Source organism: Sesamum indicum, linkage group LG1, assembly GCF_000512975.1.
Source record: "Sesamum indicum cultivar Zhongzhi No. 13 linkage group LG1, S_indicum_v1.0, whole genome shotgun sequence".
Classification (NCBI taxonomy): Eukaryota; Viridiplantae; Streptophyta; class Magnoliopsida; order Lamiales; family Pedaliaceae; genus Sesamum; species Sesamum indicum.
The window spans coordinates 16,488,021-16,506,801 of record NC_026145.1 but is presented as its reverse complement, the minus strand read 5'-3'; the positions used below and the strand labels follow the sequence as shown (position 1 = coordinate 16,506,801).

The following is an 18,781-nucleotide window of genomic DNA, read 5'->3' as shown; positions in this document are numbered from 1 at the left end:
TCTCCTCATTCTGTCCCCCCCCCCCTCCCACCCCACCCCCTGGTGGTTCTCTCCTTTCGTGGTTCAAACCTCTCTATATAACTCCACACTGAGAGAGTTACAAAAGCTGGTCTGCTTTCCTTTTTAGAGAGAGAGAGTGAAAGTGGGAAGAAAGTGAAGAAAGATGGCTGAAAAGGATGATGGACTAGGGTTGAGTTTGAGCTTGAGATGTCCGGAGAGTCAGAAACATAATCCTCCGCCGCACCCACCTCCACCGCCACCAGCTGCGGCCGCTCCTTTCCCCTTGAATCTTTTCAGGTCTCCTTTGCCTTTTATGCAACACCATAAATCTTCAACCTCTGACGCATTTCAGTCATCTGCTGGTAAGTTTCTGTTTTTCTCTCAAGATCCATGCATGCTTTAGTTTCCCACTAATGGTGCCAGCAATTTCTTGATGGGCTTTTTCAACAATCTCTGAAGAGAGGAAAACGGAAAAACACGTATAATTGATTTTCATCTAAGTTAATGTTCTTGTGAAAAAAGTGGAGCTTGCATGTTTGTGTTTCTTTCTTTTTTCTCTTTTTTTTTCTTGCAGTTAGATTAAGCTTTCAATCTTCAATTTTTAAGGTGGTTGGTGTTCAAATTTCAGATCATAATGCGGAGGCGAGGTCGATCTTTCGAGGGATTGATGTGAATCGAGCGATAACCGTGATAGACTGTGACGAGGAAGTGATGGTTTCATCTCCGAACAGCACGGTTTCGAGCTTGAGCGGTAAGAGAAGTGAGAGGGAGGAAAACGACGGCGAGAGGGCCTCCAGTTCTCTGGAGATGGAGGACGATGGCGGCGACGCGTCGGGGAGGAAGAAGCTCCGCCTGTCCAAGGAACAGGCGGCGGTGCTGGAGGAGACTTTCAAGGAGCACAATACTCTGAATCCGGTGAGTGGCATTTCCCAAATATACGGTGGGGGGGGGGGTTTAAGGGCGTTTTCGTAAAACCACTTGTGGGCTAACGGTGACTGAAATTTCTTGGTGGGTTTGTTTGTCCTGCAGAAGCAAAAAATGGCGTTGGCGAAACAGCTAAATCTGAGGCCCAGACAGGTGGAGGTGTGGTTTCAGAACAGAAGGGCAAGGTCAGTTATTTCTCTATATTTCCAAGGGTACTTTGGTCATAAGAAAATTGTTTAGTTTGGTCTTCTTTGCATTAAATCTTAATAAATTTTCGAAATATGAATAATGTCAATTGAATTCGTAGGAAGTCCCGTCCCATCATCGGTCGGATCCATTTACAACCTTTGGATTATGTGAGATTGCTTCGTAGTTCATATGGACCCCGTGTATTAGAACGTGATCAAACGGTGGTTGAATGTTCATGAAAGAGGGCCTAATAATCTAGCCTTTTGCAAACTAGTGTTTCTTTATTCTCGTGTATTTTGGTTCACGTGTACACCAGTGCGTGCATAAAATCCACTTCGAATCTTCTTCTTTTCATCTCGTATTAAGGTTGTCGTAGGCATAATGTGCTACTTAGTCAGACACATGTTAGCTCAGTTGGTTCTTTTAAGAAGTTTGTGTGTTAATGATAATGTCCAAGTACCATGTCGATGTGAAATTCCTTTGAACATGATGGCTTAATCTTGAAAGATTGGTCGGGCTTGCAGATGGTTAAACATTAGTCGGCTGATGGGGTTGAAATAATTTTGCACGTTTGATGCAAGAAACTTGTTACTATGTCATCAAGGATGATACATGTGTCTGATGTTTGGAAATATGCAGGACGAAGTTGAAGCAGACGGAAGTCGACTGTGAGTATCTGAGGCGTTGCTGCGAGAATCTGACGGAGGAAAACCGACGCTTGCAAAAGGAGGTGACGGAGCTGAGAGCGCTAAAGCTCTCCCCGCAGTTTTACATGAACATGAGCCCTCCAACCACCCTCACCATGTGCCCTCAGTGCGAGCGTGTTGCGGTCTCATCATCCGCAAACACATCTTCACCGATTCCGGCAAACACCACTGGCATCAATAGGCAGCCGGCCCACCACCAACGGGCGATGCCTATGAGCTCATGGGCTGCAATAATTCCACCTCAACCACAACCACTCGACGCCCACCGCCCAAGAACGTGATTTTCTCTGCAAGAACAAGGCAAGAAGGTGAATTTTGTTCTCTCGGACGACCGATGCCGCATTCTTGTCAACGGTAATGAGAAAATGGGATGTGAAAACGGAGAAGATTGTAAAGGAATGGTTTAGTTTGTGTTGATAGCTTAGAGATAAGCTAAAAAGTATGGTATATTCCGACTTTTCTCTTCTTTTTCTCTTCATCTATGGACGAATTATTATGGCAGCCGAAGGTTTGACTGGACATAGAGACAGCATTGTCGGAAGGACATTAGCATCTACATAACCTATTGATAACTTGAGAAAATTGAATAGTGGTTTTATGAACAAGATGGGTCGATTATTACCTGATTGTCTGATCATGAACATGCTTTTGGGATGCAGACTGATTAGATTCCCTTCCAATTTCTAGTTAGGTGAATGGTGTGGAAAATGATTGCTATGGCGCCCACAAACTGTTCTGTTCTTTTAAGCTTTTTGAGGTCCTTCATGTGAATTTTTTGGACGGATTGGGTGCAGCATCAATTAAGCGCATCAGATTCACTGTAGAATGAATATTTTGTTCATCGATCCGTAGATGAATGTACTAATAGTTATTGCATGCTAGGCACCACAACGATCGAAACAGTAATTTTTTTAAGACGTGGCCAAGTGTTTGATAATTTTTTTTTAAACAAATCTTATTATAATGGGCTTCGTGTAAATTAATAATATAAGTACGTACATAATTTTATATTTTATTTAGACACTTGAATAATTTAATTTTAAAATATAATTTGACATCTTACAAGTTCAAGACGTGAAGTTATAAAATTTTATAAATAAATGTAGCCAAAATACCTGTATATTTTAAGGTCATAGATTAAAATTATAGTATTAGGCTAAAAAGGTAATCATCATCATAGTAATAAATGTATGTATGTAGGGTTTTGACTTTGGGGGACTAATTTCTGTGGGGATTGGTTGATTGCTCTTCTGGTCGGAAGTGCAGAGCAACTGGTAAATGCAGATATGTCTGAACAAATATTTATCTTGTGTTATCTGCTGCTGTTCCCTATAAAATCACTTTGGGGAAATTGCATTTACCTCCCCTTGATTATAATTTTTTGTTGAAATCACCCAAATGTTTGAAAATTTATAATGTGCTCTATTTGCTAGAGTTACGGGAAACAAAGAAAAAAAAAACTAAGTAAGAAAGTTTCATATGGGATCGTTTTGTTGATGAGAATGATATTATTTTTTCTTACATAGACACGATTTTCGCGTGATTTTGATTCAAAAATCAAAATGTCTTCAATCAAATTTCCCAATACTTTTGGGGGTGAAGTGAAAAGTAAAAAAATCGAGGAGGATGTGGATGCAAATTTGGTAATCATTATTGTGGCAGTTGAAGAGTCTCGTCTCCTCCCAGGAAAAAGTAAAAGCTTTCAGCCTCTCACCTTTTCCACTTGTCTCAATCATCTTATAATTTCAAGTACCAAATAAGTTTAAGCAGAAGTTGTGTACCCCAAAAGCTGCTCACCCAAAATTCAACAAATTGCAAATTCATCTTATGTTTCTCACTCTGAAAAAAGAAAAAAAAGTAAGCACACCCAAATTACCTTTCTTGCCCAATTTGCCCTCACAGATAGTCTCAACAAGCCACCCTTCTTTTTGGTTAGGCTAATTGAAAAAATACACATGTCATAGATATAACCGAAAAATGATGAATATTTACACTGAGAATCCCTGAAGTTTGGTTATATAGTATTTATATTTCTCTTTAAAAATTTATAACTATTAGATGTAAACATGACGACATTGGCCAAGTGTAGTTGTTCAAAAACGGAACGTGTTATGTTATGTCCTAACTCATGGAATGCTTGTGTAATTATCCTTACAATTGGTGATTGCAACGAAGTACAAGGACCAACATGCACTCAATAATTATTACAAGGTTGTAAACTCCATGGCAAATCTTCATATGATTTGAAATCCTGTACAAATATGCAGAGATATTCTATACCCACAAAGAGACCACCTTTTCAAGGGGCTAACAGAGTTTGGCCTCTTTTATGATTTGTGGTAGAACAAATGTGGGGATAATATAAAGGAAAAGAAAGGATAACTAGACGGTGTTAACTTTGTCTGCCAGAGATCGTAGTATGCACCCTAATCCGGCTTTCTCTGTCAGCTTTTCATGAATTCGTAAGCATTGATCACAGGTGGGACGATCTCCAGTAGATAAACCTCTATATAAGTACCTGTCAACAATGTAGAAGGTTTTAGTCATAATCAGACAAATGAAATGTGAATACATATATAAGCCTCAACAATTAGGGGAAAAACTAGTGAGAAGATTCACCATGTTACGATTTATAAAAGGCTAGTGAAGACGGCTAGCTACATTGATTGTTGATGTCCATAACGAAAACTAGTATTCCAACATCTAGTTCGGATCACTATACTTTTGTCTTCAGAGGCCTAGGTCCTCTACAACAATGCCTTACAAGAATTGGGGCTGAATTGAAGCTTTTACGTTATATAAGAAACTTATAAATGAGAAATGAAACTAGTTTTTAAACATCCATATACCCAGTTGATGATGTGTGAAGATTAAAATTTAAATGTGTATTATGCTTAGTCTATGCATCATATCTGATCATACATAAGTAGTTGACATCTGGCTTTGGGCTCGAGAACCTAAGGTAGATCTGTTTCTCTAATGCCATTTCCCGTGGCCAGATAGGAATCCTCAACCACTTGAAAGATTATCAGGGCCTCAGAGATCTATTGACCCCTGATATCCCTATAACAAAACGTTCAGAGCATCAATGCCAAAAGCCTGAAAAGTCACTCATGCTAAAGAACCTGAATAAAAGGTTAAGTGAAGATGTTATCTCTTCAATGAATGAGATGCAAAAGCAAAATACAAAGTCAGTAGATCTTGAAAGGATCAACTGTTAGATGTTATATGCCGTCCATTATGCATGTATAAAGTCCATCAAGAAGTAGATGTCTGCATCGTTACAGTCACGGTGAGAGGCCTAGTTTATGATAGATATGGAGCATATTACTCGTTTAATGTTAAAGACGAGACATAAAAAGATACAAAGTCAGGTTATACAAAATTCAATGTCTTCAAGAATTAGCGGAGGAGCTGGGAGATATCAAGTAATATGTCCATATGCCTTGTTATGCAACTTCTGTAAATCAATAATATAGGCAAAACCCATTCAACTTGTCAACTGCCCTGAGTTCACTAGCAAAGCCTCTCATACAAGCATATGCAAGAGACATGCCAAGTAAAGGTATATCTTGAATATATAAGTCTCACTCAAGCTCAATTATTATTGTTCTGCCATCACTATCATTGATTTAGACACTTTTGTCCCGGCTCAATTGTACTGCAGGAAAGACACTTATGCATAGGAAGCGGTTAGCTTTCCTAAAATTATCAGTTCAAGAGACATCTCCAATGACCTACAAAACACTAGGTAATTTTAAGGACCAACTTTATCTGCAATTTCCCTGGAAGTTGTTGCATTCATCATAAACATACAGAATTGTTGAAACCAATGATACTCTCATCAGTCCTAATTTAAACCTCAGCTTAAACATTAATTACTAGATTGCACAGCATGTTTGTGCAGAGATTCAATGGAAAATTAACCTCCAACTGACTGCGAATGAGATCTTAATAATTAATTATTTTTAATTATTCATTTAAGACCTCAAACACATGCTATATTAAGCTTTATCACAAGATCTGATCTGCAAATGGAATCAGCTAAGAATAAACTACTTCCCTAGATATAAGTTGCAAGCTGAATCACTCAAGGTCTTGGAAAATGATAAAGTAGCCAAAAGCACACTGCAATCAGTCACTCCAACACACACTTAAGGCTCAAATCAGTCCCATTATGATGCTTGCTGTTAAACGACTTTCTGATAACAAATTAGAATGAATCCTTTATATAGTCTTTTAATAAATATTTACTTAATTACCTCCCAATTACACAGGTAATCAGAAGAAAGGAAACTCTTTTTGGAGGTAAAGAATGCAACTTGATTACTGTAGAACATTTTATGGTGCGAGACAATTTCCAAATACCACAGGAGCTAGATTACCATAGTTAGGAGCCCCCAGAAACCTTCTACAGCAGAATACACATCCTTTATTGTTATTTTACAAAGACAGAGTTCAATTCTGCTTCTGCATGAGCCAAACACCTGACAAATCCTTGGGAAAAAATACTCCTGGGGAATGACTAGTTACATTATATGCAGGAAACCTTTACCAATACAATATATATATATATATATATATATATATCATTTTAAATACAATCAAGAAATTGGATCCTTCCACATAAGGGTAGGGATAAATGCAAAACTTACTCAAAACCGGACTAGGAAAACGCAACAAGAAAATTAGCAATTGCAAATTGTTTTACAAACTAAAAGCCCCAAAAGAAAAGAATGAGAAAGTGGAGTAATGGGCATTTGACTTACTTCATGAGAACGTCGTAGTACTCGGGATCAAGAGATGAGAACAAACTATCTACATCTTTAATCGCCATTATCGCCCTATGTACCACAATCCAGTTCGCGGACTTCAAAACAAAAGCAACAAAGGAAAAATCAAGACCCCTTTAACCCAAGTTAAATTCAATTTAAATTCAAGAAGCTGACCTTACAGCGCTCATCTTTGGTATTGGGAGGGGACCCTTCAAGAGCTGTCTTCAGAGCTTCCACTGGTTTGTACCTGAAATCCAAACCATCAGTCAAGATCAAGAACACGAATCCAGTTTTCTCTCATACATCAGCAGAAAATATGAAAATAGTATGTGGGCCTTGAAAATAACAGCTTTTTTCCCCTCATTTTTCCTGGGGAGTTGTGTAGATTATCGTACTGTTTGAGTAAGCTTTCGATCTTGCGAGACTTGTGTTCGATTCTGGTGATTATGGCTTCTGCATTGTCTGCTTCCTCAAATTCTGCCATGTTTGTGTGGGAAGATTTCTTCAGGTAATCGTTCCTTTAGGGATTGGATTCAGTGTGTGACTACCACAATGTGAACAGGGTTCTTGATTTAGGGCAAATTAAAACATTTTGCCCTCTTTAGCAGTCCAGTTAGGTCAGTAGGATACTCAAATATAATATATATAGAGATATTACTAATTTTTCAAATAAATATGTATAATTATAATAAATTTTAGAAAAATTATTGTAATTTATTCCTATGTATATATATTATATTGCCACCTTTATTTCATAAATTGGTATTAATGATTATTGTAATTTCAGTTTCCCTCAATAAGCAATCTTTTAAAAGACATAATTGACCCTTATTTCTTTAGGGACTTTGCAACACCATTTCCTTCCATCCTAAATTGCATTTATTTTAACTTGGATATGACTTATAGAATGAAATTGCATTTATTCCAACAATGAGTATGCATTTTTGGTTATTATTTATAATTATCGTCCAAACTTATCATAAATTTGAGAGTAATATTCATGCTAAAATCACATGTCTGAGAAACTTATTGAATATTTGTAACTCAAAAGAAAAAGAAACCAAAACCCACATATGCTACAAATGGCCCCAAAATCGGGGAGGGGGGGGGTGGCGGGGGGGGGTGGGGGGGGGCAATTCCGTAAATGGGGACAAACGGTCAAAATTATTACACCTTTTTGAAATTTGCTTCTCCACCATCTCCCACTCCCTCTCTCTCTCTCTCTCTCTCTCTCACACACACACAAGCACTTGTTTCTTTCTTTCTTTACCTTTGCTACTAAGTCTCCCTTGCTTCGCCTTCACCCATTCTTCATTCAACAATGGCATCCACAGCAGCTGCGGCAGCATCAGGGCTCTCCAAGAAACCCCATTATCGTGTTCCAGAATCAACCTCGAATGCCCACCAAATTCCAAGTAAGTCCCACTCGAACTCCCTCTGCAAAACCCTTATCGTTCTTGTTCTTCTCCTCTTCATTCCCATGTTCCCTTCACAAGCACCGGTCTTCATCAGCCAAAGCATTTTCACTGATTTCTGGGAAATCTTTCACCTTCTCTTCATTGGGATTGCTGTTTCTTATGGCTTTTTTTTTTTTAAAAACTGCCCAAACGGGCCCTGAAACAGTTGTACATCCAAGAACCGATGATTCTCATGCGTATTTATCTGGAATTTCGCATTTATCTTCCATTTTTGAAGATGGGTTTGAAAATATTTGTGGGCCTGAGCAAGATGTGATGCAGAGTTATGGTGATTGTCAATGCTTGCAGAGTAGAGATGACCAGTTTTTAGGTAACGATAGATGTGTAGTTCATGGATATAGGAGGGTTAGATCTTTCGTCTCGAACGATGGGAGTGAAAATGTTAGTGAGGTTAGTGGGAAGAATGTGAATCAGGCTTGGTGTTCTCAGTACTTGAAAGGTGAACCTTTGGTGGTTGTTTCTGATGGTAAATATTTTCTTGGTGGAAGCTCTGATTTTAAGCCCTTGAATTTGCCTGTTAGGAGTTTGAGATCAAGGGTTATGGATAATGATAAACATGAACTGAAACATCGACGTGAATCGAGTCCTAAGATTGAGGAAAGGGACAATAATGATGTTAAAGTTCTGAAAATCCGAGGCATGGTGCCGATGAACTTGGAGAAGAAGTTTGAGGAAGCTGCTGGATCATCGTCCATTCCCTGGCGGTCGAGATCTGGGAGGATGGAGAACAGTGAAGAAAGGAGTAATCGCAAGCCACCTGCACATTGCAGGCCTCGCTCTGTTGGGCAATTTGAGTTTGAGCATCTCAAGTTTAGGTCGTCCAGGGGTTCAAAGTTTTCCAGTTCTCCTGAATTGACAAGCTCAAAAGTGGAAGATGTCGTGGGTAAAAAGGTGTTCGTTTCACGTCCGAAAATAGCCCCCCTAAATTCTGAAGCAGCACTGATCAGTGGTGTGGAGACTCGGCCATTTAATGGTGGTGCTTCCTCAGAGACGAATGGCCTTGGAGATTCAGAGTACAATATGAAGAACTCTGGTGATAGTGGAGAAGAGGATAAAGTGGGAAAAGGGAAACGAGCTGTTGAATCTTTAGACTCAGGTATCAAATCTTCAACCCTTGCAAAGGTTCTATCACGGGCTAAGTCAGTTAGAACAATCAAACCAAGTCGATACATTGGGGATGAGAAGGAGCATTTGTCAAATCAAATTGATGGCAAAGTCGGACTTGGGGCGTTCCATAACAAAGTTGAAGTAGAGTCTTTGATGAGGGGAGAAGAACATGAAAATCCTCCCATAAACCATCAAAATGAGGAATTCAATAGTATTTTCCCCATGCCAAAGCCAAAGCCAACTGCCTCTGAGTTCAAACACGAAGAAAATGAAGATCTTAATGACCGAAATATTACAGAATCTGAAGGAGACGCAGAGAGTGAGCTCGACAAGAGTTCAGACGAAGATGATGCTAGATCAAACGTTGAGAATGATGCAGAACTTGAAGGGAGTGAAGTCGACAGAAAAGCTGGCGAGTTCATAGCCAAGTTCAGAGAGCAAATAAGGCTTCAGAAGATTTCATTGGCGGAAGGATACAACGGCTGGTAGCTGCAACTAGTCAAGTTAACTTGAAAGTCCATACTTATTAGCTGAAAGCTGATTTTTTATCAGCAGTTGTTGGTATTTATTAATTCATTCTCCCTGTAAATTTTGTATTCAACTTAATTAGTTTTATGATCAGATGAAGATTGTCTATCTTCGTTTTTATCATTGTATGCAATGTGTTTGAACTTTGAAGTTCTTCTTTCTCCCAATTAGTTGGACTATACAAATTTTGGGGTACTTGTCTAATCCGGTCTGATCTCAGACAACCAACCCTTTCAGACCATTTTCAAGAAAGAGTACTACAGAGTCCTCTCTAATTGGGTAGTTTGTTCATTCTGCTAACCACAAGTAACTATGCTTATTAAATAATTATACGACAAGTGTAATATACTTGTCGTCTTATTAGTATATTTTAAGAGTGTGGTCACAAGTTAGGTGTATCATCGATAACTTTTTTAATTCTAAACTATATTTTAATGAATTTCATTTTTTTTTAAATTGAGTTATTTAAAATCATTTTTTCAAATTCTTTCATAAAATTCAAATCTTTCACACCCTTAAATCATTGAAAATGTGAAAGAAATGAGGAGGAGTTGGGAGGATAGGAACTTGTGACCCTATATCTATGATGATGCTTTGAAGTGGTACTTGTTTATAGAGTGATGTGTAGAGGGTAAAAATGGGGCCAATCCAAACAAGGTTAGAAAGAGCCATCATCATAACATTCTCAATTACTTCTAAATCATGCTCTCCCAACCCACTAAATTAATTACCCATACCTTTTTTCTACTTTTCACACACACACACATAGGCAATGTTTGGATTCATATTTTTATATTTTTCAAGATGAGATAAAATACATTCAATGTTTGTTTTTATATTTTTACACCTTATTTGTGTGTTTTTTTATTTTTCAACTTTCTATGTATAATATATATACATATATATAATATAAAAGAGACATTATTTGACCATAAACAGTGATTTTTGTCTCCCAAATCCCAACATCAAACCTACACCATTTATTTCAAAATATTTTAAATTATCTCAAATACAAATCAAAACATACTATCTATTTTCAACACACACTTATCTATATTTTTTTCTCTCTATCTTAAAAATACAAAACAAAACACTCACAATACAAATCCAAATATAAGAATATAATGTTGGGCATGATGTTACAAGATTAATGGTTAGTGATGGGTTTCACCACAACTTTAGAACCTCATTAAATTATTATTATTATTTTACCTTACTGTACTTATAACCTCATACTCATTTCCATACCAAATATAATTATTATATCATATATCTATATCTTTATATTATTAATTAAACCGGAGGGTCTACTATAGTAACTAATTTTTATTGTAAAAATATGGATTAATTTATATGTCATTTTCTTCCTACAAATTAAATTAGAGGGATTTAAATTGAAATCTTGACCCCTCAAACTAAATTGCAGATTTTCAACCACTCTTATATATATATTTTTCTTAAAAAATTATCTTTACTTTTTCTTTTTCTTTATACATTATCATTAATTATGAATAAATTCTTACTTTATATTTTATTTGAAGTCATTTTGCATCATCAATTCATCGAAAATAATAATATTATTTTTATATATTTTTTTTCTTTTTTAACTATGTTGTATGGGTCCATAAGCTGTTAGTCAAATATAAATAACTAAGTTTGTGTGCTTTAAAATGAACCAACTAAATTAGTCTTATTTGAAAAACTTGTTACGTCACTGTCATGAAATGAAATAACATATAATATATCAAACTACAAAAAATAATACTGTACTCAACTAAACAACTTCAATAACTATATGATGTCTGTATTATAGTTGTTTTTTCTTATCCACAAAATACGCCCTTTGTTATATTTATTTAGACCAATAATAATAATAATCTATACTAATATAAAAAAAAATATAGAATTCTCACTTATAAATAGTACTTTGTGACAGCATTATATTATTATTTTTTATTGTGTCAATGATACCTTTAAATTTATTTATTAATGTATCTATCTATATATTTTATTCTTATTTATAATATAATTTAAAAAGTAAAAAATTTATATATTTATATACACATAATGATGCCATGCCACGACGGTAGATAATATATCTATATTGTATATAATTGAAGAACATTCGATTAGTGTCTTCAATTTATTAGTATGTTAATTTTTTAAATTAAATAATTATTATTGATTTCCAGACTCATCATGATTTAAATAACTATCTATTTATATTTTTTTTTTGCTGGTTCATTTTTATTATATACACATATATTATTTTATATGTATTTAATTGAATGTAATTTTAAGAAATTATATATATAAAATGTGCCAGGATGCCGCCGGTGAGAAGGAAACGGCCGTGTCACGTAAAACAAACGGCTGCTCTTTTTCAAGAGAAAGTAACGGTCAAAAGGGAGTCCCCTCCCGTAAGATGAAGACCACATGCCCCCCCGCCTCCCTTACTCAAATAAATATACTAATAATAATTCTTTTAACGTTGCAAGAACAAAGTAACGGTCGGAAGAGAACACGATACTAATTGACCGTTTAAGAAAAGAAGAAGTCGGAGCGTTTGTGAGTAATATTTTTCCAATATGGGTCCGGGTTTGGTGCACTCTCGGAGCGATCCATGGGTCGGTACTTAACCCGTTTAGGTATGTACGTGCAACCATTATTAATGTTCCATGCGCTCCATGGGGTTGATTCTCCCCATCATATTGTCAATTTTATTAATATTTAATAAATTATATTCTTTTAGTTAAAGTGTGAGTGATCGAAAATTATTAATGTCAACACCTTCGTAAAATCATAAATACAACTCGTGAGATTTAAATTAAACACAAATTTCAACTGTATGCTTCGAATCATGTATTTTGAAATTATATCTCGTCATTCGTTCCACTCTCTTGATCCCAACACGTGTAAAGCTAGTACGCTATACAATCAGACAAACTATTTCGATAAATTCTGTATGTATCATTAATTTTTATAAGAAATCAAGTTAAGTATTTTTCGAAATAAGACATTTGGAGTGAGTTAATTAAACCGCACAGATCATTGCTGCATTATTATTATAAATTCCGGGATAGTAAGAATTTTAAAAATTACACTGAATGTGGTCACTAAAAACAACTTAAGAAAGTAGATTAGGTCTAATTAATTCACTTTTATCCAAATAGAACAAAAACAGGAATAAAATCTAAACATTAAAATCCATATCGGGAATGTGTTAAATATACACATGAACTTATCAACACAATTCCTCCATAATATATCCTCATGCACAATCTTACGTATATTTTGCTTAAAAAGGAAATAAATGTCCAAACGTATCAGATTCTTCTTAAAAGTTGTTTGTCTATTATATGATATGTATCAATATAAATTAGGAATAATTACATTCTTATCCATTCAGATCTGGTGTAATATTTGATTTGGAAAATTACATTTAGCATCCTTGAGATTTGTTATTAATTTTCATTCAGATTTTTTTTGTTAATATCAGCAAATTTAGTAAATTTTGATTAATGGAGGGACTTATTTGTTAGACGAAAGCAAATATTAGGGGTGATAGATGTAATTTTCCAAACCGCATGAAATCTACGTATAATTATACCAAACCTCATAGGAGGAGAGTGTAATTATCCCTGTAAATTATGAATTGTTGGATCATTATAGAAGGACGTTGATAATGCATTTAGATACAAATTCAATTATATAATTTTAGAATTTAAAGAAAGTCTAATCAAACAGAAATTACAATTTTATTTTAAATTATTTATTTGAAACTGTAGATAATCCGTATATGGTTGTATTAACTTCTATACTGAAAAAAAACTTATTTTTTTGTAGTCAAGAAATTAGGATTATTTATTTCTTAAATTATATTTGTTAAAGAAATTATAGACTGTCAGCTCATAATTCGACTGCCCATAAAATTTTAAAAGAATATTATGAAATTAAATTTTTGGGATAAATATGATTTATATGTATGGTGTAATTCATATGTATTAACTTCTAATTTATTTTATGAGCTCTTGAGAACAATAATTTGGATAGTCCGAGAACCCGGTACCGGTTAGATATGGGTAAACCCGATTGGAGGCAAGAAAACAAAACGCTCCCATGAATAAATGTTACTGTAATAATATAATAATAACAATATGAAGAGAGAGAGAGAGAGAAGACGTTAGCTCCGTTTTTCAGCAGTGTTTGTTGAGAGAAAAGGAAAGGTAGAGAGAGAAACTCTCCAAAGGATCAAACCCCCTCCCCCCTTTCTCTCTCTCTGTTTATTTCTGTTGTATTTTTTGGCGAACACACTTTGCAAGAAAACTACAGCCAACAACCCCTGAAAGGCTCACTTGCCGTACTTTCCGAATTTAATTTTCTTGATCTTCGGGCATATTTTGTTCGAATTGTTTTTCGTTTTAATATGTTTTGTATTGTTGGGGGGGTTATTTTGGGTTAAAATCGGGATCAACAACATGCCTATTCTTGTTTCAGACTTGCATTTCGTTTCTTGGGATTATCGAAATTGGGGTAGAGTTAAGGAAACTAGGAGATTTTGTTGTTGTTATTTGAGGTAAGCTTTTGTGTGAAGAGGGCTTTGGGTTTTGTAATTTTCTGGTGGTTTTCTTGAATTAGGTTTTGATTTGGGGGTGTCTGAAGGTTTTTGGCTTGTGGCTGAGTTTTGGAGTTGATCATTTGCTGGAAAATCCGATCTTTATGTGAATTCTTCAAGGGTTTTATTGCTGTTGAATTTAATTGATTTAGCCTGAAAATTTCTTTGTTTTTTTACTCTGATTGAGTTGAATTTGGGTTGTTGAGTTATTAACTAGAGCCAAAGGAGATGTATATTGAGGAACTGAAAGAGGGGGATTCCGTGAGTGGCGAGCAGCAGGTCTGTGGTGATCATTGTGAAGGTGCTCTGGTTGTTTGGGACCCGAAAAGGGTTTTGGTTGGAGCAGGGGCTCGAGCCCTTTTCTATCCCACATTGCTGTATAATGTTGTCAGAAATAAGATTCAGTCCGAGTTCCGCTGGTGGGATAGGGTTGATCAGGTATCAACAATATGTGAATTTTAATGCTGTAAAATCTGTATGTGTTTTCTATGATGTTCTCATAATTATGATTCTTAGTTTAATAGTTTTTTGTTCCAGAAATTGGTGTTCACATGTCATAGATTAAGATTGAAAATAAATGGACCGCTGTATATGAAAATTCTTGCATTCAGTATAGTTAGGCTGTTCATGTTTATCGCGTTGTTCTTTATCCAGTCAGTATCTAACGATGCGAGCATGTTTCTCAAGAAGAAAAAATTGTAAGTGAATGGTTTTCTGTACAACATTCAGTGTCTAGGTTTTCCTGAGGTCCAGTCTGAAAATTAATAATATAAATTGTCTAGATTTTCTCATTGAAATCATGCTAACAGGAAGCTGGGGTGTGCAGGGATGAAAGCATGATTTATCACCATGATTGAGAATGTTATCTGTACTTAACAAAAAGAAAAAGAAATTATTTTTCGTCGGTGACTCGGTGGAATTATTCCTTATTGGTGGTGTCATCATCGCTGTAAAGTTATGAATGTTGCCAATTTTCTGCTTATTTTCCGGTTGTTTTACATGGTTCTCTTAATGGCTGTTGTTGAAATGACGCAACTTCACATGGAAATGCAGGAGGTCCTAAACTGCCTGCGCCATAAGTTTTGTTGCTGGAATTATGATCCAACTGTTGATGAAGCTCTACTAGTTGCTTCTACGTCATGACAAAATTGAAAATACATACACAAATTTAACGCATCATGCATCTTTATGTAGGCATATACTGATGTACACTAATAATTATACCATGCATGTAGTCTGTGTTATTCTATCAGGAATCTATTATGCTTCTACAGTATTTTCTCATGATATCTTCTAATATGCTACTTTTATGTCATCTTTGCCACCTGTTTGGACCTTTCTCTTTTGCCAGTATGTGTTGCTAGGAGCGGTTCCGTTTCCCACCGATGTTCCGCGCTTGAAGGCTCTTGGTGTAGGTGGGGTGGTTACCTTGAATGAACCATATGAGACTTTAGTTCCAACTTCACTATATCATGTAAGTTTAATTTACTCATACTCATTAAACTCGTCTTACTTTACACTTTTTATGAGTGTCTCAAGTTTCCAATCGTATGAGATTGAGTTCATTTATGACATGTATCGCTTGACATTTTCCTTGTGTGATTAGGAATATTTAATAAGTTACCAATGATTGCCAATTCAACACTAAGTTACTAACCTTGTCTGATAATTTCTTCATGTGCTCCATTAGGTCCGTTCTCCATGAGCCCACGTGTCTGTTAACGATTGTGTTTGATAATATATTTTGATTCTGTTTGTAGGATCACAGCATTGAGCACCTTGTCATTCCAACCAGAGATTATCTTTTCGCTCCATCACATGGGGATATCTGCCAAGCTGTAGATTTTATCCATGGTAAGTTGAATTCTTTAAACGCATATGGAGGTTATTACTCTAAGAGAACATTTAATATCTAATTGGTTACTTTCTTGCTTCTCTTTAAATATAAATATTTATATATTTATATTTTTTTTAAGGCAATGCACTTTGCGGCAAAACTACATATGTTCACTGTAAGGCTGGCCGAGGACGCAGCACTACAATTGTTCTCTGTTACCTGGTAAGCATCATCAGAGAAAGCATATTAATTTAATAATATCCAAATCTCTTCAAGATTCTTTTACTGATATTGATCCCTTTGAATACAGGTTAAACACAAACAAATGACTCCTGAGGCCGCATACGAGTATGTGAGGTCCATTAGGCCAAGGGTGTTGTTGGCGTCCTCCCAGCGGCAGGTATGACAACCCCGAGGCACATAGGGGCTTCCCTGGTCATCTGTTGACCTGAATTATGTGTATACTATAAATCACGGGCAACCACATGTAACTCTATAGTTGGAACCTGATGGCTATTCTCTGTATACAGGCTGTTCAAGATTATTACCATGGATTAGAGAAGCCTGAGGCTGAGACTTGCATGGACAATTTACCTCGAAAAGCTCTAAGTTTCCCTGTGCAAGCTGACCCTGAAGACTTCGATGATAATTCGTTGGTGTTAATCACTGAATCAGACCTGGATGGCTATGAGGAAAGCCCTGATTCGGGCTCAGCAGGTCAGAACATGCTAACAGAGTTGAACCTTGCCTGCCGAGTACATTTTGCAAGTCAGGCAGCTTTTTCCAGGCTTTCCTGCCTGTGGCTCCGTTCCCAGACTGACCAGAAAGTGTCAAGAAAGAAGCTGCAAAGCTCAGTCCGTAACAATCGGCTGGGGAACATCGGTGTTGATATCCATGTTTATTGAGATTCCATTTCACTGCTTCGTGAAGTTTCCCCTCCCATCCTTTTAGGTGTCGGAATTAGGGAATAAGATGGGTTTTCCCGGCTTCTTTTTCGTGTTGTTTTTGTCGCTGGTTTCTCCAAGTCAGAGGGATCCGAGATGTCGTTATGGCTCAGCCGTGCTGAGCCCTTTGTACAATTGCCAAAGAAGTGTTTCTCGTACAGCGTTACAGATTTGGTAAGTGTACAGTAACAGAGTCGATGGTAACTTATGTTAGCGAGGTTTAATCTTGTGTAGTAAAATGTCGAGCTGCTGAGGGCATGGTCGATTTGTGCTTATGGATGTATAAGACATGTTGATTTAATGTAATCGAGTATGCTTTTCCATTAAGTGTTTTCTCTCTTGTGCTTTTTATTGCTGGCAATGGTGACTTCAATGTATCTGCCAAAGGTGCAACTTGACAACTTTTTATATAAATGCTACCAAATCAATCGCACAGATGACTTTGATACATTTATCACATGACTGATTGTTTTTATTTAACTTTACATCTGTTGTACGATTAATTTTTTTTACTTATCATATAATTAGTTCAGATCACTCGATCCAGGTAAGAAACTTGCAAATTGACTGATATCTGCAAATGTCTAAACCGAGAAATTTTAGTTCAGAGGATGCGGAATGGCAAGTTGTAGAAACTCTAGGGTGTGAAGATGCAAATGGGTTAGCAGGCTCTTCTTCAAGTCGACAACCGTTTCCAAGTTTTCCACAAGTACAACATAAATCGCTTTCTGCTGCGTACGATTTTTTTGTTGAAAAGGTCAAACTGCAATAGTAATGCGAGGAAAAAAACGGAGGGGCATAATTGGCACTCTGTATTTGATAACAAACCAACCAACTGAAGATAAAGGCCGCCTTCTCCGCCCTGTCGTGTCGTTGCGATTTCTTGCTAACTGAGAGCGGAAAAACTGAACACGTAATGCTCTAAAGCTTCAAAGTTCGGGAGAAGAAATCGTAGAATCAAAGAAAAAGCATGTTCTTGCTCTCTTTCCCGCTTTCTCCCGCTCGAAATTTTTTCCCATGTAAGTTTCTCTCTCTGGATTATTGTTATATACAGTTATTGATAATTAGGAACTGGGTTCGTGGAATTGAAACTAGAAATGCTCCAGTATTTTCAGTTCCCTAGCACTGAAATTGATTCGATTTATACATGTTTTTGTTGATGTAGCGACAAGATGGATAATTAAAAGAATTGCAGGTTTCCTGTTTCAACCCTTTCGATGACCTTAGTGGTGTTGTCTGAGCGAAATAATTCATGTTAAGGAGAAAAGAAGAAAGCTAGTATAGATGTTCCTCTTGCTGAGATAATGCCGTTTGTGTGGAAAGCTTGCTATTCGTTCATAATAGCGTAAAACGATTTAGCTTTTTTCCTCTCTGGTGAAATCCCGAGGATTGTATGAATTCACATGTCTATTGATATATTTTGATTTATATTCTACTTCTATTTCTTGCAATCTCTTATTATTAAACTGCAACTACTACATTTTTCACTTAATGAATCCTTGTGGAGAGTTGATTTTTCAGGCATTACTCTTTCAACCTATCCATCACATGGCTTGTTGTGTGCTCAGAAGATGCGGCTGTTGGTTTCTTGCTCATGCCATAATATACAGGACAATGGGTAATGATTACTTGAGCTCATAATGCAATTGACTATTCCATTTGCGAACTCCACTCTTT

At 36.3% G+C, this 18,781-nt stretch overlaps 5 protein-coding genes across 10 annotated transcripts in view; 4 read left to right on the top strand and 1 right to left on the bottom strand.

The window, feature by feature from the left end:
• LOC105170646 (homeobox-leucine zipper protein HAT4) lies at nucleotides 34–2,620 on the top strand. Its single transcript, XM_011091502.2, has 4 exons — nucleotides 34–362; nucleotides 629–915; nucleotides 1,030–1,109; nucleotides 1,753–2,620. Exons 1-4 carry the CDS (start codon nucleotides 164–166, stop codon nucleotides 2,099–2,101), a joined length of 915 nt encoding a protein of 304 aa, XP_011089804.1. The 5' UTR covers nucleotides 34–163; the 3' UTR covers nucleotides 2,102–2,620.
• On the bottom strand, nucleotides 3,955–7,217 carry LOC105170637 (actin-related protein 2/3 complex subunit 5A). The gene is made up of 4 exons (XM_011091490.2): nucleotides 6,991–7,217; nucleotides 6,770–6,842; nucleotides 6,590–6,690; nucleotides 3,955–4,338 (listed from the first exon to the last, which is right to left on the bottom strand). Exons 1-4 carry the CDS (start codon nucleotides 7,077–7,079, stop codon nucleotides 4,203–4,205), a joined length of 399 nt encoding a protein of 132 aa, XP_011089792.1. The 5' UTR covers nucleotides 7,080–7,217; the 3' UTR covers nucleotides 3,955–4,202.
• Nucleotides 8,190–9,860, top strand: LOC105170631 (the record flags this gene model as incomplete). Its single annotated transcript, XM_020695175.1, is given in 1 exon segment — nucleotides 8,190–9,860. A coding segment is annotated over 1 exon segment (1,341 nt). The 3' UTR covers nucleotides 9,670–9,860.
• Nucleotides 13,841–17,455, top strand: LOC105170602 (putative dual specificity protein phosphatase DSP8). 4 transcript variants are annotated; one of them, XM_011091458.2, is made up of 7 exons: nucleotides 13,841–13,934; nucleotides 14,541–14,761; nucleotides 15,675–15,797; nucleotides 16,084–16,177; nucleotides 16,300–16,382; nucleotides 16,471–16,560; nucleotides 16,691–17,455. In XM_011091458.2, the coding sequence occupies exons 2-7, from the start codon at nucleotides 14,552–14,554 to the stop codon at nucleotides 17,063–17,065; spliced, it is 975 nt and encodes a 324-aa protein (XP_011089760.1). In that variant the 5' UTR covers nucleotides 13,841–13,934; nucleotides 14,541–14,551; the 3' UTR covers nucleotides 17,066–17,455. The 4 variants fall into 4 exon arrangements, with proteins under 4 accessions (XP_011089760.1, XP_011089753.1, XP_011089768.1 ...); XM_011091451.2 differs by having other exon boundaries at nucleotides 13,882–13,934; nucleotides 14,530–14,761; XM_011091466.2 differs by lacking the exon at nucleotides 13,841–13,934 and adding an exon at nucleotides 13,942–14,068.
• Nucleotides 17,899–18,781, top strand: part of LOC105170570 (peptidyl-prolyl cis-trans isomerase FKBP20-2, chloroplastic) — a 3,205-nt gene continuing 2,322 nt past the window's right edge. Inside the window, exons 1-2 of one of the 3 annotated variants that reach the window (XM_011091403.2) lie at nucleotides 17,899–18,123; nucleotides 18,626–18,722. In XM_011091403.2, the coding sequence (XP_011089705.1) occupies nucleotides 18,075–18,123; nucleotides 18,626–18,722 (146 nt within the window). In that variant the 5' untranslated portion in view covers nucleotides 17,899–18,074. The remainder of the gene's footprint in view (nucleotides 18,124–18,625; nucleotides 18,723–18,781) is intronic. The other 2 variants (XM_011091395.2, XM_020696140.1) reach the window with 2 other exon arrangements.

Coding starts and splice junctions, on each gene's coding strand:
- LOC105170646 (XM_011091502.2), top strand. CDS start 164: ATGGCTGAAAAGGATGATGGACTAGGGTTGAGTTTGAGCTTGAGATGT. Junction 363..628: donor CGCATTTCAGTCATCTGCTG/GTAAGTTTCTGT, acceptor TTCAAATTTCAG/ATCATAATGCGGAGGCGAGG. Junction 1,110..1,752: donor TTTCAGAACAGAAGGGCAAG/GTCAGTTATTTC, acceptor GGAAATATGCAG/GACGAAGTTGAAGCAGACGG.
- LOC105170637 (XM_011091490.2), bottom strand. CDS start 7,079: ATGGCAGAATTTGAGGAAGCAGACAATGCAGAAGCCATAATCACCAGA. Junction 6,691..6,769: donor CCAAAGATGAGCGCTGTAAG/GTCAGCTTCTTG, acceptor TTTGTTTTGAAG/TCCGCGAACTGGATTGTGGT. Junction 4,339..6,589: donor TACTACGACGTTCTCATGAA/GTAAGTCAAATG, acceptor CATTGTTGACAG/GTACTTATATAGAGGTTTAT.
- LOC105170602 (XM_011091458.2), top strand. CDS start 14,552: ATGTATATTGAGGAACTGAAAGAGGGGGATTCCGTGAGTGGCGAGCAG. Junction 16,383..16,470: donor CAATTGTTCTCTGTTACCTG/GTAAGCATCATC, acceptor CTTTGAATACAG/GTTAAACACAAACAAATGAC. Junction 16,561..16,690: donor TGGCGTCCTCCCAGCGGCAG/GTATGACAACCC, acceptor CTCTGTATACAG/GCTGTTCAAGATTATTACCA.